Source organism: Papilio polytes, unplaced genomic scaffold (assembly GCF_000836215.1).
Source record: "Papilio polytes unplaced genomic scaffold, Ppol_1.0 DF824225.1, whole genome shotgun sequence".
Taxonomy (NCBI): Eukaryota; Metazoa; Arthropoda; class Insecta; order Lepidoptera; family Papilionidae; genus Papilio; species Papilio polytes.
Window position 1 is genome coordinate 840941 of NW_013524979.1, and position 18996 is coordinate 859936.

The window sequence follows — 18996 nt, forward strand, 5'->3', positions numbered from 1 at the left end:
TAAGCGCCATCCGCGCTGGGCCACCTCAAGCCCGGTGAATCTGTAAATGCCTCTTCAAGGCAAACAGTGACAAATCAGTCACAAAAAAAAAGGACTACCGGTCTTGAGGTCGAGGGTTCGACCTTTACTATACTTTATTATAATTAGTAAGATTATAGTAAAGTAAGTATTATAAAGACATCAATAAATGCTCATATTGTACACTGACTTTTGCCCGCGACTCCGTCTGTGAAATTTAAAAATAGCAAAAATGAATATGAAAAAAATGTAGCCCTATGTTACTCACGGATAAATTACCTTTCAAACGATGAAAGATTTTTTTTAAATCGGCCCAATAGTTTTTGAGCCTAATTACAAACAAAAAAGTTTTCCTCTTTATAATATTAGTATAGATGTTAACGCATAGATTTCCGACAAAGCATTTCCCAGATCTTTATAGTGACATGAATATGTTATACTGCATGTTAATTGAATCATGTGTGGCAGCCAGTGTGGACCGACCCTTACCTCGTCCATTTGCACCTTTTTGTGTCGTAAAAATCTTCGAGTAATATTAACGTTATTTAACATCTCTAGAAGAGAGATGTAGTAGATCAAACGAAGAATATGTCATTGTGCGATATGTCTAGTTAATTAAATAGGCATTAGTATTAAATTTTAGGAAAATTGACAAATAACTTATTATCTTAAACCTTAATTCGAGTTTTTTGTGGCAAAAAAAATATGTTACCAACACATTAAAATCAAATTGTCACGAATTTTTTCATTGTTCAGTATACTTTTTTTTTAATTCAGTTGTAACACTGGACATTATCGAATTTAGGGATTTTATTCATTTTGCCTACACAAAAAGAGATTTACGCGTACGCGGCCTTTGTAAAGAGGATGTAACTCAAAAACACATCGTTGTTATGAAAAATTCTGTCACCAATAAAAAGCTATATTATCGTTGAGTGACATAGGCTATATTTTTTTACTACTTTTTTAATTTGACATGGACGAAGTCGCGAGCAATATCTAGTATACATATGTTGTTATCTTTGACGTCTTTAAAATGTATGTAAAAAGGTGTTTGTATAATTTTTTCGACAAAATAAACCTAGAAAATTTTTTTTGATGCGAAGCGAACAAAACGCAAAACAAGAGAATACTCTCGAGAAATTTAGTGATTTAATAATGTAGAATATAGTTAAAAGTATGTATAAAGTTAAAAGCGTGGCTACGGTAAGCTTACCGGCAACCGGTCGGAAGGCGATCGGATGGACAGACAGACCTTTTAACGGGTCCCCTTTAAATGGCCCACCCATTAAGATGACGGGATTACTTATAGCTTTTCATATTTTATATTACCTTGCGATATTGCGAATTTCAAGGAAATACATTTAGAATATTAGCTTTCGCCCGCGACACCATCCGCGTGGTCATCATCTCCCCTGCCTTATCCTACTCCCGTAGGATCGGCGCACCGGGTTTTAGTCCTCCACATAACTTTATCATACGTCATCTCAGTCATCACTCCCTTTTTGATCATGTCACCTTTTACGCAATCCACCCATCTCTTTCTAGGTCTACCTCTACCGGTGTACCTCCACATTCATAACTAACATCCTTCTTGTTACATGCGATTCATCCCTTCTCATAATATGCCCATACCACGCTAACCTTTTACTCCTTATTTCCTCAACCACTGGGGCTACTCTTAAACTTTCACTAATATACTCATTAGGTACCAAATGCGTGGTATTAAAAAAAAACAATAGTAAGCCTATATATAATTCTTCCAGACTATGCTCTACATCTATACCAAATTTCATCGAGATCCATTAGCCGTTCAGGCTACAAACTCTAACAAACATCCATCCATCTAAACTTTCGCATTTATAATATTAGTAAGATTTGTTATCATGGAATTAACATATGTACAGTCGGGGAAACTAGTGTATTACCTTAAAAGCTACAATCTTTTAAACATTTTGAATTACGTCGAAACGAAATTCAATACAACGCAACTTGCAAAAATTGTCTGTACGAAAACAAGATGATTCTTTCTAGTTTCTTTTCAATACTATCCCTTCGTTTGCACTCGAATGGATTTCGAAATATTTTTTTTATAACATAAGGTGCCAAACGAGTAAGCAGCCACCTGAATCCGCCAAAATGGCGAAGCGTCCGTTGCCCATAGACATCCGCAATTGCAGATGCGTTGCCTACCCTTATCCGACGGAGGAGGAGACGCATATAAAGAGGATATTTCCCCTTCCTCTGCCTCTCCTCTACCGTCAAATCCACTTCCCGTTCCCATCCTCTCCTTATAATGGTAAAGAGAAAGGAACTTAAATTAAGCCTCCGGCACCACACTCATCAGACGAAACACGGAATTCCTTCCATTTCACGCCTGTCTTCTGTGTGGTCGTGGTATTACACCTGGCGTGCCGGCCCATTCGTGCCAAGATGTTAAAGCGGGTACTACCACTGTAAAATTAATTTGGTATAGTAAAGGATAGTCTGGAAGAACACAGACGCTACTCACTTTCGTTTTTTTAATTCCACGCAGACCGAGTCGCGAGCGATAACTAGTTAACAAATAAAAAATAGTGTTCACCTGCTGTTTTAACAGAAGTAATGGGAAACATTTACTTCTTTTATCTTTATCGGTGTTGATTCCTAATAAAAATAACATGTCACTTTGTGACATTTAGTATTGGAAAAAAAGATACTTCTTTAATTATAGCCGATGCTTTGCGCAAATATAACTTTAACATACAAAAAAGGGATATCGATTACTTCTTAACGGTATCCGGCTGGTATAAGTTCTCTGCTATCGCTGATACTTGGAACCGAGTTTAATTAAATGTAATTATACTAAATAAAAATACTAAAAATGTATACGTTTGAAGGTTAGAATGTGAAGCAATTTAGAACAATTCGACGTGTTCTCGGAAGATATGACAAAGATGTTTATAAAAAATATTAGCTTCCACCCGCGACTCTGTCCGCGTGGATTAAAAAAAACATAAGTAAGTAGCCTAAGTGTTCTTTCAAACATCTACGCAGTTTACGCTACAATCTCTAACAAACATCCATCCATCCATCCATCTAAACTTATAATATTTGTATGATTTTGTGTTTTGTTTCTTAAATAATCAAGACTGTATAGGTATGACGTTGTTTTATGTATATATTTCGCAATACCAGCCACCCTAACTAATAAAGCATTGATGGGCAAAGCATATTAAGACGAATCCAATGTTTGGGGTAAAGTTATGTCTTGGGGTTGTTTTACGATCAATTCTGTTTTACAGTTGTTATAAGAAATGGGGGAGCGTTGGTCAAAGTATTGTGTTCATCTATATTTTGATTGTCATGTGGTAAAAATTCAGACTTTGAAAAAAATAAAGTTTATTACACTAAGTTGTGCAGTCGTCCTCATCTGCGCCTATGTTCTAATACTGTGTTGAATTTTTTCGAGATCCGTTTGACCGTTTTAGTAATACATGTGACCTAATCCATCTGAATATTCGAATTTATAATGTCTATTCTAATATTATAAAGAAGAAAGATTTGTATTTTTGAGGTAAAACTCAAAAACGTTCACCATTAAAAAGCCACGTTATCAGTAACATAGACTATATCATACTAATATTATAAATGCGAAATTTTAGATGGATGGATGTTTTTTTATAGTTTGTAGTGTAAATTTCCAAACGTATCTCGTATGAATTTGGCATAGACGTAGAGGATATTTTGGAAGAACACATACTTGTTTTTGATTTTTTTAAGGGAATTACCGCGGACGGAGTCGCGGGCAAAAGCTAGTTATTTGTATTTTTTTTTAATTTTACGTGGGCAAAGTCGCAAGCAACAGATACTTTCAAATTAGTACAAAAAGCCCTTTAGAGGTCACAGAAAACTAAAAACATAATATCTGGGCTGTTATTTTAAAAGAAAAAAAAAACTGTATTTCCGCTTCAAGATTTTATAACATCTCATCAGAGAGGGTTTGATATCTTTTATATTTCCCAAGGTGTAATTTGTGCGCCCCTCATTCAGACATAGAAATGCAGCAAAAAAATAAACCTACCGCCACCGTGTCCAATTTGAACTAGTGAAAAATGAACCTTTATTATCCTTACTAAATTGTAGGACAGACCCCTACCATGTTCTCTATACGAATTTATATTCAACCTTGAACATTTATTTTACTTAATGACTAGCTGTTCCCGTGCGACTTCATTCGCATTAAATTATGAAAATCATTGTATTGATTACATTTGTCAAATTCAATTGCAAATGTCAAAATGACATGACATGATGACAAAGCATGGCAATTTTGCTTCCTTGATGTTGGCAGCAACTTATGGTCTCTTTCCCACATTAGGGGTTTTATCCGAAATATTTACCCCCTAAGTTTAATGGCGTGGAAATATATAGCCTAAAGCGTGACGTAGGTGCAGGGCCTTTTATTTAAAAAAAAAGATTATTCGAAAATTTGCTGTAGTTGCTATCATCTTAGGCAACAAAGAAGTGTGAGTTTACGCTTTATTATAATAGTATAGATTACTGTCGGTCAACGTTAATTAATTATTTTTTTTTATGACAAATCTGTATTACGCGGTTAGTTAAGTAACCAACAAGTTTAAAGTTAAGTGTAACATCGTAACTTTTATTGAATTTAAGTCATGTATCAATTTATAAATCGGTAAGATACTATTGGAACACGTTTCTAAATAATATACTCTGTTGTATTTAAATACATACGAAAAAAATAATGTTTACGCATTTTGTCTTAATATTTCGGTAAATCCTATTTCAAGGGTTCATTTGGAACTAATCTGACAAAATATAACTTTATTTTTTCATTTTATCTAGCGGTCTATATGTGAAAATAGAAAACATATCTATAAACATATTGCATTTGCCAAAATCTATACAACATCCATACAACATATACGCGAAAAAAATTCTGTCAAGTCAAGTCTCAAGTAAATTTTTAACCGAATTTCACATTGGTATTATTCGAGAAACATCCACAAATGAAACAAATAGTAGGGGTCCCGTGGGGGCCAGGGCCAGACATCGTAACTTTACGATTTCAAGTTTACTGCACCGGCCCTGCAACGACGGGGAAAAAATAAATTGGAAACCAACGCCCCCGTGATAGTGGAGCTACATTTTACGATTCCAAGACTACAGGGCCTTTTGTCGAAACATAGGCTAATTATAGGCCTTGCTCGTATTTCGTCTACAACACAATATATAAGACACCATAAAACAATTAATCACAGCGAAATTAAACACTTGTACGAGTAATGGTGGCCCAGGGGTTTCAGCAATTGACTCTACAGGTCCCGGGTTCGAATCCCGCTATGTAACAATTGATTGATTTTAGATTTTTTATATGTACTACGTTTGTTTTTGCATTCGCGATAAGGTAGCTTGCTATAATGCTATTTTACAATGTAGGCAAAAGGCGAAGGCAGAATCCTTGAGTCTATTTTTAGTCCATACAAAATGGTTGAACATTATGGCATATAAAATGGTTTTTAAGTAAAATTTATCTTATAATTTTTAAGATATTTACCGAGCATTCGCGATGCGTTAAGCAGCTTACGGACGCTGAGTCGTAAACGGAATTATCGTGTTTAATATATTTTATTCCATAAAAGATTATTTTATAAGATATCCATTTCACGCGACCTAACGTCAAGCAGAAAGCAAATCCGATGATGAAATGAAGGCGTTTTTATTCTTTTTAGCACGGTTAGCAATTTAAAAAGATTAATAACGGACAATCTGGTATCTAAGTACATTAACTTAATCACCACTTACGTATTAAAAATATTTTGACCTCCACTTTAACACGCTCACTGCTTAACAGGCCTATATCGGCCTGACGCGGTACTTAAGCTGGTGCGGACGAAGAGAACTATGACCCTCTCGCTAGTGCGAAACGATTATCTCAAGCGTACATTGCATTACATAAGATTTATACATTATGTTTTCTCAAATTTATAGCAGGTCTAAAAAGACCTGCCACGCACTGGCGGAAATATCATAAGGGGCGCATTTTGGCCCGCCGTCGCATCAGAAAAAGAACTATGATTTTATTTCTCGCAGTAAACGTGGTAAATAATAATTAATATGCCAAGACAAGACATATGTTTCTTATAAGTTTTGAAACTTAAAAACCCACGTTAGATGGGAATTTGTATGACAAAAACAGATGTCTTTCCAATCTGATACAATCAATGACAGAATTCATTTGCATCATGACTTACGTTGACTTGACGTTACTTACGTTGAACAAAGATATTTAGCGCGCGTTGATTGTCAGAAAATCTAAAATCCACATGCAATAGAGGGCGCTAGTTACAGTAGTTTGTAGTAGTGCATGGTCTGTAAGAAGCCTATTTATTAAGTTTTTTTTTGCAAAGACGAAGTCACGGGCATATTTTAAATAATTAAATTTTAAAACGACATTTTTTGAAATGTATAAAAATGAAACAAATGCAATTCATTAATTAAAGAAGTAAAAAATAGTACCGAAACTTTTAAAGAACACACATTTCAAAAGAGTAAAATGTCGAGTATTTATTTAAGAATTCGAACTATTTAATCGAGAAATACAATCGGTACCGATTTGAATGGAGCGAACAAATTATGAAATACGATCTTTTCGTATGGAAACGATCCATCAAAATTTTGACAGTGGGAATGTTCTCCGTATTGTTTGAATAGTGCGACAAACACGATAAAATTTTGGTTTAAAAAAGGTAAATTTTTTTTTTAAATATAAACTTGAGGCTTTTATAACTTTGGTTTAATTACTTTTCTATATTTAATTTGTTATGTAGAATGTGTGCAATGTTTTTGAATAATCCTATTTTAAAAACCAATACATTTACGACGTGCTTTAGGCAATATATTTTCGCGCTATCAAACTTAGGTGAATAAATTTGAAAAGAACGTTCTGCGAGAAAGATACAAAAATTACAAGATAATCAAAGTTGCCGTACGTTTCTGCCATACCAAGAGCCTTTATTTTTAACTAGCTTTCGCCTGCGACGCCGTCTGCGTGGAATTAACATAAAAACAAAGCGAGTAGCCTATGTGTTCTTCTAGATTGTACTCTACATCTATGCCAAATTTCATAGAGATCCGTTCAGCTGTTTTGGCTACGAACATCCATCCATGCATCTAAACGTTCGCATTTATAAAATTAGTAAGATTGAAAATTTTACGGAATGTAAAAGCGCCGACTACCGATCTTGCGGTCGAGGGTTTGAATCCCGCCATTCGACTATTGTCGTGAACCATATCCTAGCACAAGCCTAGAGGTTAGTTGGAATGGTTAAAGGAAATATTAGTAAATTAACAAAAATCTACTAATATTTTTATACCAAAAATAAAATGGACTTGTTATAATCTGACGGATGAGTATACAGGAACTATTTATATTAATATTATAAAGAAGAGAGATTTGTATTTCTGTATTTTTGTGTTTTTGTATTGTTGTATGTATTGAAATAACTCAAAAGCTACTCGGTCGATTTTAAAAATTCTTTCACCGTTAAAAAGCTATGTTATCAGCGACTTACAAGCTTTACTTTTCAATTTCACGTGGGCGAAGTCACGAGCAACAGCTGGTTTTTAATAAACAACTTAAAGCTGCTTATCAAAAAGGATAGAATTCCAAAATACGATTCCATTTTCTTGATAAATGTAAGTACAGTCAATTATACTTACAAACATCTATAGTCATTTTAAAGCATAAACTTTTGTTGTCAATAACTTGCATTGAAAGAAACTTGTAATTTTCGCATACGAACAACCATAAATATCAATTTAGGGGGAGCAGTAAAATTACACCTTCAGTCACCGACACTAAAGTGATTTATTAACTTAACTTAAGTTACTATGTTTCGACACGTAATATGTACATTTGCGTATTGCAAAATATGCTATCAACTTTTACAATGAAGACAATTCTTATTGTTTTAGAATTATTTTTCATAGATCTTGTGTAGGTTTTAAATATGTCTATTTTCTTACCTTATTTATATCTGTTATCTTTACTATTATAATAAAGCTTAAACGTGTGTTTACGTGTGTACTTCTTTGTTATGCAAGATGTCAGCAATACCATGTTTTTTGATTAATCATTTGTTTAATAAAAAGCCATATTCGTCAGGCTATAGGCTATATCATCATCATCATCACCAGCTCACTATACGTCCCCACCTCGGGGCTCGAAGCCTACTCTAAGTTAGGGTGACTAAGCCATTGTCAACCACGCTGACCAAGTGCGGGTTGGTTGACTTCACACATATCTTTGAATTTCTTCGCCGATATGTGCAGTTTGCATTACGATGTTTTCCTTCAAACACTCGACACTGGACTAATCCGCTAAGGGATGTAAACAATAAAATATTTTTTTTTAATGACGCACGAGAACAGCTAGTAACGTAAAAAAAGTGTGGAAAGATGTATGTTCGTTACTATTTATGTTTAAAAGGGCTTAATTTTAACGATGCAATTTAATATTGCAAAGTATAACGCAATAATGTGCAACCGGCTTTACACCGCGCTTCCCATGCTTGAGTTAATCAAGTAAGTAATCAAGTAGTAAACTTAAGTTATGGTTAATATCACTTTATTACTGTTGTAATTATCAATAATCACAGCGTATGTTAAAATTAAATTTGTTGGTAATGTTCTGGGAAATTAGTTATTGGAAAGTTTTGCAAAAAAACTTAGTTCATTATTTTGTTTGCTATCTTACTAATCTTACTAATTTTACTAATCTTACTAATCTTAGTAATTTTACGAATCTTACTAATCTTACTAATCTTACTAATCTTACTAAACTTATTAATCTTACTAATCTTACTAATCTTACTAATCTTACTAATATTACTAATCTTACTAATTTACTAATCTTACTAATTGTGTAAATGCGAAAGTTTAGATGGATGGATGGATAGATGTTAGAGTTTGTAGACTAAACTGGTAAACGGATCTCGTTGTTATTTGGCATAGATGTAGAGGATATTATAGAAATTCCACGCGGATGGAGTCGCAGTCGGAAGCTAGAGATGTTATAATTGCGAACGTTTAGATGGTTGGATATTTGTAATGACAGTATCTTCATAATAACTTAAGAGATTTATATGAAAATTGACATATATATATATAGAACATAATACTTTTGTATATATGTACCTTGAAGTACTTTTCTTTTTAAATTCTGGATAAAAGAAGTTGCTGGCAAAAGCTAGTGTAAAAACAAACGAAGCCAAAACACTTGACTACGAACTTATCGTAAAATTGTCGTCTAACGTTGCTGTAACGCCATCTTGCGGCTAGTAGCGACAATAAACTCATGTTATAATATCCCTTTTTATGTAACCATAAAAACGCTTTCGCGTTTTACTTTTAACAATAAAGTGTTTATTGGCTTTTTACTTTATCACCACAAAGATGGCACATTTTTTATTTACGAACAACGTTAGCTTATATTTAAGCACGTAATAAAAACACGTAAATCAAGTATTTGGTCGCGAAAAAGTATCTATGCTTTTAAAATATGCTTTCGTCGATAATAATTTAATTTATTCTATACTAGTTTTCGCCCGCGACTCCGTCCGCGTGGAATTAAAAATAAAATCAAAAGTAAGTACCCTGAGTTCTTCCAGAATATCCTCTACATCCATACCAAATTTCATAGAAATCCGTTTAGCAGTTTAGGCTACAAACTCTAACAAACATCCATTTATCTAAACTTTCACATTTATAATATTAGTATGATTAGTAATCTCCCGCAACATGTCAGCACAGAAAAGAAGATTATTCTCGCGTCCATCAGTTTTTTTCCCGCCAAAATTGACCCGCGGTTGCAGACAAACAAAAATTAGGTTTTCGTTATCAGCATTACAAAAACAATTTATTTGACGCTAGAAGTTTTTTTTCAGTATTACATAAATACTCCAATTTTTATTTCATGTAGAAATATATTCAGCAGTTAGATATTTTAGCGACTTAAGGTTCTACATACTATATTGAGTCCACTAAACAACCAAAAATCATTGCAATATCTACAATTACATAAAACTAATTTTCGCTCACGACTCCGTTCGCGTGGAATAAAAACAAAAGAAAAGTAAATAGCCTATGTGTTCACAATATCTATGCTAAATTTTATCAAGACTGTTAGTCCTTTAGGCGGCAAACTTTTTTATATTAGTAACAAGCTATTGCCCGCCACTTCGTCCGCGAGGTATTAGAGAACATACGAACAATATAAATAACACAAAGCTTCGTATTCCTCGGGAACCGGACACCTCGGGATGAAGCTTATCCCATGTATACTCCAGACTTTGTTTTACATCTGTGCCAAATTTCAATAAGATATGTTGAACCATTGCAGAATGATCGATTAAAGATTAAAAAACTAAATTAATGAATCCCACGGGAACCGTAACTTTTCCCGGGATAACAAGTATCCTATGTGTTTTTCCAGACTATGCTCTAAACCTGCGCCAAATTTCATGGAGATCCGTTCAGCCGTTTAGGCTACAAACGCTAACAAACATCCATCCATCCATCCATCTAAACTTTCGCATTTATAATATTAGTAAGAAGTAAGATTAGTAAGATTAAATTAAAATTACGGTATAATACTGTCATCGGTTAACTAACTCTTGTTTATTATCTCTTTAATACATTCAATCCTTGTTTGGGTGTTTAAAAAAAGAAATCTCGCCAAACATTTTCATTGAGGCTTTAAAGGGAACGTTTGTTCGGGGCAAATAAGTGGTGAATCATCGTATGACGAATACGTAAACGCTTCATCGAAGGGTCATGGGGAATTGCGATGAATAATTTTTGTCATTATTATATGAATTCTAAGAATGTAATGCAGGTTATTTTTATTAAATACTAGCAGTTGCTCGCGACTTCGTCCGTGAAATTAAAAAAAATAGTGAAAATATTGCCTAACAGATAAATTACCTTTCTAATTGTGAATGGATTTTTTAAATCGGCCCAGTATTTTAGTGAATTAAATACTTATAAAAATACAAATCTTTTTATTCAATAAATAAAACTTGAAACTCCTTTTTCTAATATTAGTATAGGTAAACTAATTAAGGTATTGTTTGATTGAGTTAAAATCTAAACCATTTAATTTAGCCCGTTTTAACACATTTTTGAAACATTTTTAAGTAAAAATTAAAGTTAGCAAATTTAGGGCCTGTCCCACCAAATTATAAATTGTCTGATAACAATTTAACGTGTAAAATGCATGATGGAAATATCGGATTCTATTCCCTTATCTGACAGTGACGTCATTTTTAAGCTATAAGAGCCTCTATCAGCCAGTTATGGGACGGACTCTAAGTCATAAATGTTAGGTATCCAATTGCTACTCAAGGACTCCGTTTTGTACTTAAATACCAAGTATTGCACATTTAAATATGCCTTTATTCACTTGAATTTTGTCCTTAAAGTAAGAAAAGTCGTGCAGTTAATTGAAAATCACTCTTAATCCATTATAATAAAGTTTAATTTACAAGCATCACTGTTGATATTTTGAGTTTCATCATCGCTTTCGTATCGTCTTCCTGTTCCGATAACGGTATTCAGGCTAATTACCTTTAATTATTGCTTAACGGCAGACTTCTGAAACGAATCAGAAACACTACGTAATTGTGATTTACAATCAGACAGACGTCAAAATTTTAATTGAATTTGTAGTTTATGTTGTGCGATTGTCAATTTTTTCGCAGCCAATCAAACTGTTTAGTTGCACAAAAAAAATCGAGTAGTGTGCGCACCTCCATATAAGCTCATAGAAAATCGCGACTAGACAGTTGTGCGATAGTTTAGTCAAAGGTGCGCTCGGTTTCAGCGTGGATTTATTATTTAATACGATATCATGTACTTAGAAGCGTTTCACTTGTCAGCCGTAAAAGAACTGATTATGACATAAAGAGTTTTTACAATCCAACTTTAAATAAACTTTTACGCACAGTTTTGTATATCTTGATCGTTTATGTCTTTTTTTAGTCGTAATTTAGTGAGCGTTTAAGTTATTAATAATCTATACTATTATATAATAATATAATAAAGCGTAAATACACACTACTTTGTGACGTAAGATGTCAGCAATCACGGAATGTTTTTGAATAGTTCTATCTTTAATAAGTCCAACATTTATGGCACGCTTTAGGCTACATATTTTCACGCCATGCATCTTGGGGACTAAATTTTGGATAAAAACCCTAATGTGAGAAAGAGACCATAAGCTGCTGCCAACATCAAAGAAGCAAGATTGCCATAGTAAGGTAATTGGTATTTGACAAAATGTAAACAATAAAATAATGGTTTTATAATTCCACGCGGATGAAGCCGCACGGGAACAGTGAGTAATTTCATAAAACACTAGTTGTTGCTTGCGAATTAGTCCGCGTGGAATTAGGAAAATAATAATCAAAAACATAAGCTATATTACTAAGTGGTAATGTAGCTTATTAATGGTGAAAGAATTTAAAATCGGCCTAGTAGTTTTTGAGTTATTTCAATACATACAAAAATACAAATCGTTCCTCTTTAAAATATTAATATAGATAACCTAACCAAAATATATAATCCTAGGCCGGGGGCGCTTCAAATGATTTTATTGTAGTAGTAATAGTTTTTTATAGTTTAAAAAAAATAAAAGTGAATAGCCTATGTGTTCTTTCAGACTATCCTCTACATCTATGCCAAATTTCATCGAAATCCGTTAAGTCGTTTTGGCTATAAATAAATATTTGTCCGCACCTGAGTAAGGGTTTCCCTTTAACGTAAAAGGAATTAAACTGTCCATAAAAAATGTCATAAAAAATTAAAAAATAAAAAGTCATTCCAGTATAGTTAAAACTCTTCAATCTTTTCAAGTACACGTTTGTAGCTAATTTATATTCTGCGCGTATTCAAGTGGGCTGTTGACGAGCTAATTAATAAAGAGGCTACATAATACGCTTCTGAAATTAGTTGATTTTTCTGCTACTTTTTTCACATAAACTGTGTCAATGATTTCTATCCTGTCAGGTATTTTTTTTATTAATCCAACTATAGTTATGAATGTGGGTATATCGGTAGAGTTTTACCTAGAAAGAGATGGGTGGATTGTCTGAAGGTGACATGATTAAGAAGGGAGTGATGAGATGATGAGTTATTTGGAGGACGAAAACCCGGTGCGACACTACGGGAGTAGGATAAGGTATGGGAGATGAATTACAGATAGAAGTCCCAATGGTATTAGGAGTTAGTAAACATGGCATGGTCATGTTTTGAGTAAATAACAAGAACTTGTAAGTATGACTGTGGACACCGGTGGTGGACTTAGAAAGGATGGATTGCGTGAAAGGTGACATGACCAAGAATGAAGAGAAGACTGTTTAACAGTGGTAGAGCCCGCTTTACCATCTTCACACGAATGGGCCGGCTCGCTCGATGTAATACCATAACCACACAGAAGACAGGCGTGAAGTGGAAGCAATTCCGCGTTTCGTCTGATGAGTGTGGTGACGGAGAACTAGTTTCAGTCCCTTTTTCTTTCCACCCTTTTCTTAAGAGGAAAGGATGGGAAAGAAAAGGTGAAGACGCATAGGAAGGGGAAATCTCCTCCTCCGTCAATTAAGGGTAGGCAACACATCTGCAATTGTGGATGTTTATGGGCATTGGTCGTTTTCCATATCGGTGGATTCTGCTGGCTGCTTGCTCGTTTGCCACCTTTTATTAGAAAAAAAAAGGACTGAGATGACGGAAGGTAGATTTTACTAAGTTTTTAATTCGGGTTATATATCGCGGGCAAATGCCAATAGAAAATAAAATCATCAATCTATTCTCGTTTGATAATTATGATACATCAGTATGCATGGTCAATTCATATTGAATCATCTTGAGGAACCTGTTTCCATTATGTCAGCAGAAAGCGGCCCTTTCACACGTCCGCTTCAATATTGACACGACAGATTTTTAAGTAATTGCCGTACCTTAAACAGTCTGTTAGCGTGTGAATGCCTTTTACACTATTATATATAACTTAACGGCATTTTTAAAATACGTGACATTTGTTGAGTTTGGATGATGTTTTATTTTTTCCGTGAAAACATTTTATGTGCGAAAAAAGAAATCAACAAAGTAAGAGACCTAGTAGTAGATAGGTTGTTTAAAGTACTGATCAATTTACTGCCCTATAAAGGTATGTAAAAAGATCTACTAGCATTGGAAGGAAAATGAACAAGACAATTGTGCTTTTATGACACTAAATGATCAATTATTGGTACACTTACCTTACTCTACTTTGTTAACTAGTAACTTTGTAGTACTAAACTATGCAATCGTTAATGTAAGCATCGTTAGCCTTATGGTTATGGTTACGGAGTTGGTTGGTTGGTTGGCTATTCCAATATCTATGTATTTAAAATACCTCTTGTAATGTTATTGAACAAAAAATCATCAACAAAAATACAATGTACTATATTCGGTAAAAGTGAAAGCAAAATCGATGGTAAAATTACAATGAACTTTTAACTGTGCTCGTGTGCTTTTAAAAATGAAAACGAATACGCTTTGATTAATGACTGCAAGTCAGTAGGTTTTTCCAATATCGTTACGCCTATTTCATTACTAAAGTAGAATCTTAGTAATATAAATGCGAAAGTTTAGATGGATGGATATTTGTTAGAGTTCGTAGCCTAAACGGCTGAACGGATCTTGATGAAATTTGGCATAGACGTAGAGGATAGTCCGGGAATACACAAGGCTACTCGCTTTTGTTTATTTTTAATTCCACGCCTACGGTCGCAGGCAAAAGCTAGTAGTTTAATAACATAAGCTTGTTAAAATATACATGATTTATTACAATCAGCCTGTTTGTATAGTCTTCAATTCTTTTTTAATAATAATCATCATAAGCTCTTTATATATCCACTGGGTGGCTCGGTTTTCTTAAGTTAACCACGCTGGCCCACTGCGGTTTGGCTTCAAACATATCTGCATTTCTTCGTCAATATGGACGTCGTTTCTTTCATCGTAAGAATTGAAAAATTATGTACAAATTAAATTTGAAAACCTAAAATTATATTAGTACATGTCGGGATTCGAACCCAGGACCTGTAGATTATAAGTCAAGTGCTTGCACCTCAGAAACGACCCATACTATTTTAGCTTTACTAAATATTGAAACTCAACAATATTAAGTTGAAAAAAGTATTACTTTAACTTGAAATCCTGCAGCTGTGCAAAGTTACGGAGTCTGTGCGATTAGCACACAACATTACAGTTTATTTTTAATTTATGCATTCATGGAAATACTTTGTAAATTGTTAAATACAGGGAGGAAGGAACATTTCAGATTACGTTGTTTTCGGTCATTTTACTTTTAAGTGATGACAGACAAAAAATTTTGAATCACTTTTTCAATATACTACTGAGATTTTTAAGTGTCTTTTTTACAATAAAAATAAGTTATTCTATTTAAATTAGTAATACTGCTTTGTTTAATAATAGCTCAAACATAAAATACAAAAAAGAATCACTACATAGGGTAATAAGTTTCATGCTCAGCATGTATTCTAACTTTCTATTAAAAACAAAAGAAATGGAAAAATAAAATGTGGATAAAATAAAAGTGATCTTAAGACTTGCTTTTGTTTTACAAGAGGCCTCTTTACATTTTTTTTTNNAAAAACGCAAAACTAAAGAGTCGTTTGTTTGTTTCTGTAGCTCGATTGCGGCTCAAAGTGACCCACATGATGAATTCTCATAATTCTCGGGCAAGCACTCGTCAGACGTGCTCCATAAGAATTATGCTGTAACCCTCATCTGACAACATGGATGACATAAACAAGGACCCCTTCCCCCCATTTAAACAAGTTGAATGCGCTCCCCGCAGCCTCCTCGCACGTGCACCCGGGACTAGCAACCCTTTACACGTCCTCTCGTGCTTGCAATTAAAACGAAAACCAGAGCGAAACGCGAGAAAGGCGGAACGCGCGGGTGCGAAAGGGACACCCTGCCTCATTTACCGGAGCACTTTTTATTTCCACTTGCACTCGACAGAGGTCGTCGGCCAATCAACGTACTCTGTTTCGCCCGCGCGCATTGGCCGGTTTGAATAGAGAGCGGTTTTTGAAAAATAACAAAAGAGGGTAGGTAATAGCGCGTTTTGTTTGCGACGAGTGGCGTTTTTGATTTGAGTGCCGCAGCTCGCGGGGAGCGGACGTCTTCAGAACTTAATTACTTTAGCGGTTTGTATTGTTGGGCTGCTTGAAGAGCGCTTATACTAAGTTGGCACTTCATTTCATTTGTTAGATGATGTTTAACATTGTTATTTATTGCACGCAACCCGTTCCCCGGTTCTCGAGTCGAGATATTGCAAAACAAGCAAATTAGCAATGTTTATTTCGCTCTAACAATCGTAGCTACATGACGTAGGCACCGCGCTGTTGGTCGCTGTTTATTCTTGTAGGGCGCAAGTGCGTTGGTAAAGCTTGGGTCTTTTATTATGTATATTACAGACATAACTTTGGTTAACTACTTTTTTACTCGTTCGGTATTGTCGATTTCAAAATTATCTGTTTATAAAAAAAAAAAACACCTTGTTCCAAAGTGTTCTAGAACGTAAGCAATTGTGTTATCGTATCGTTTCTTTAAATTTCATAATTAAAGATGAATTGGGTATCAGGTAGCAACAACAAAGAAGTCTTTTAAACTCCAATTTACTGCACAAATTGACTGGTTGGAAATATGTTTAAAATTGTACAATCGACTTGAACAAAGTAAATTAAAATTAACAGACTTGTTATGCAACAACACATAGGTGTTTTTATTACATTTTTTTAAAAGAAAATTGGGAATAAATTGTTTATTTTTTAAATTACTATTTGTATCAAGTTTAGTTGTACAACTAAAAATATGAATTGGCAATGAAACGATCAACGATCGCAAATCGTTCCACAGTTGTGTGATAGTTTAGTCAAAGGTGCCCGTGCGCCCGCTCCAAGCGGGGTCTCCGATATGTCTTCATTTGTTTTACTTCTTCATTTAATTGAGTATTGTAAGTCTGAATTTCTACCATACATCGCGGTTATTTAAAATATGTCATCGGAAGTCTAAGTGTTGTTTAAATTACCAGTCTCGCATCGTTTTTTTTATAACATAAGGTGGCAAATGAGCAAGCGGCCACCTGAATCCGCCAAAATGGCGAAGCGACTGCTGTCCATAGATATCCGCAATTGCAGATATGTTGCCTACCCTTATCCGACGGAGGAGGAGACGCACATAAAGAGGATATATCCCTTTCCTATGCATCTCCTCCACCGTCAAACCCATTTCCCCTTCTCATCTTTTTCTTATAAGAAAAGGGTGGTGAAGAGAAAGGGACTTAAATCGTTTCTCTAAGTGACTTTTGTTGACGAATCTGATACTAAGCAATTGAATGTTTGTTGTCAGGAATTTGGCGGTACCCCGCGCCCCAGCTCAGGCCGGCAACTCCTCGTTGGAGACCTTCACGACGCTGCAGAAGGAGAGCTGCCACAGGCTGGAGTATCTCGTTGAACGTCAAAAACAGCTCTGTCTGCTCTCTGATAGAGTTTTACAGGTAATTAACACTTGTTTATTTTGATTTAATGCTTTCTTAAATAGTACTTAGGTAGTATCAGGATTTCTCTGATTAAATCTAAACTGAGTTTCTTAATAATTGAGTGTAATTAAAATTCTTACATTTGAAAATAATCAAAGCAAGTAATAAATGTAATAACTTAGGCCTTTTGTGTATTGTAGGCACGTATAAATTATGTTATAAAAATTTATCGTTACTTATAAAATAACTTATGTGAACATAAAGATTATTTACGATGTATAATAAGCCTTTGTTTTTGCTACTTTATGGTAATAAAGGCATTTAACCATGTTTTTATAAGTGGCAGCTAAATATGACGGGTATTGTGTTCGTATGCGGGTCATTTCTTACTTAACTTTTTTTTACTAATTTCCTTGACTTGTTTTAAAACTTGAAAATATTTTGAGATGAGTAATTATTATAATGAAAACAAAAAATATTCCAATTTATAAGTAAGGTTATATTTCGATAATATGCATTTTTTTATTGTCAGTATTCTTTTACGAAAATCATTGACCGTTGGCGCAGTGGTTAACTCGTTATCTACAGGTCCAACTAAAACATGTGTGATGTCCAATTCTCACTGGGACAGCCTGGTTGACTATGACCTAGTCACTCTTAATTTAGGATACCTTCTAGATCCTTAGTAGGGTGCAAAGTTTAGACTGAACTATTTTTTATTTATTATTGTTAGCATTTCTTAAATTCTCAATTGCAAATGTCAAAATACCAATTACCTTACTAAGGCAATCTTGCTTCCTTGATGTTATTAAAAATGTATTCAAAAATATGCTGTAATTGCTGAGATCTTAGGCAACAAAGAAGTGTGTGTTTACGCTTTATTATAATAGTATAGGTTATTGCTTTGGTGGTTCCAGGTGTTGCAGACAGGCGCAGGGCAGGCGGTAGAAGAATGCCAGCATCAATTTCGCCACAGCCGATGGAATTGTAGCACCGTTGCTAATTCTACCGACATCTTTGGAGGAGTACTTAAATTTAGTAAGTACTTTTGTATTTGAATTACTTTTGACAGAGTCGACATCATCATCATCATCATCATCATTCCACTTATCCTACTCCCGCAGGGCGGGCACGATAGATTTTTGTCCTCCAAATATATCTGTCATACGTCATCTCAGTCATCACTCCCTTTTTGATCATATCACCTTTCACCAATCCATCCATCTCTTTCTTGGTTTTTTCCATCTTTTTTTTTTTGAGAGAGTCGACATTATTAGTTATAATGAATTAGAATTAATTATTCATTTCATTCAAAAATTAATATTTCCGTGAGTCTTCCTCTGTCAGGCCGGGGTCGCGGACGT

The 18996-nt window shown here is 34.4% G+C and overlaps 1 protein-coding gene across 2 annotated transcripts in view; it reads left to right on the forward strand.

The window, feature by feature from the left end:
• LOC106110565 (protein Wnt-4-like) overlaps positions 1-18996 on the forward strand; it is a 69664-nt gene that overhangs the window by 45019 nt on the left and 5649 nt on the right. For both annotated transcript variants that reach the window (XM_013292432.1, XM_013292433.1), the window contains exons 2-3: positions 17503-17650; positions 18550-18670. In XM_013292432.1, coding sequence (XP_013147886.1) covers positions 17503-17650; positions 18550-18670 — 269 coding nt within the window. The remainder of the gene's footprint in view (positions 1-17502; positions 17651-18549; positions 18671-18996) is intronic.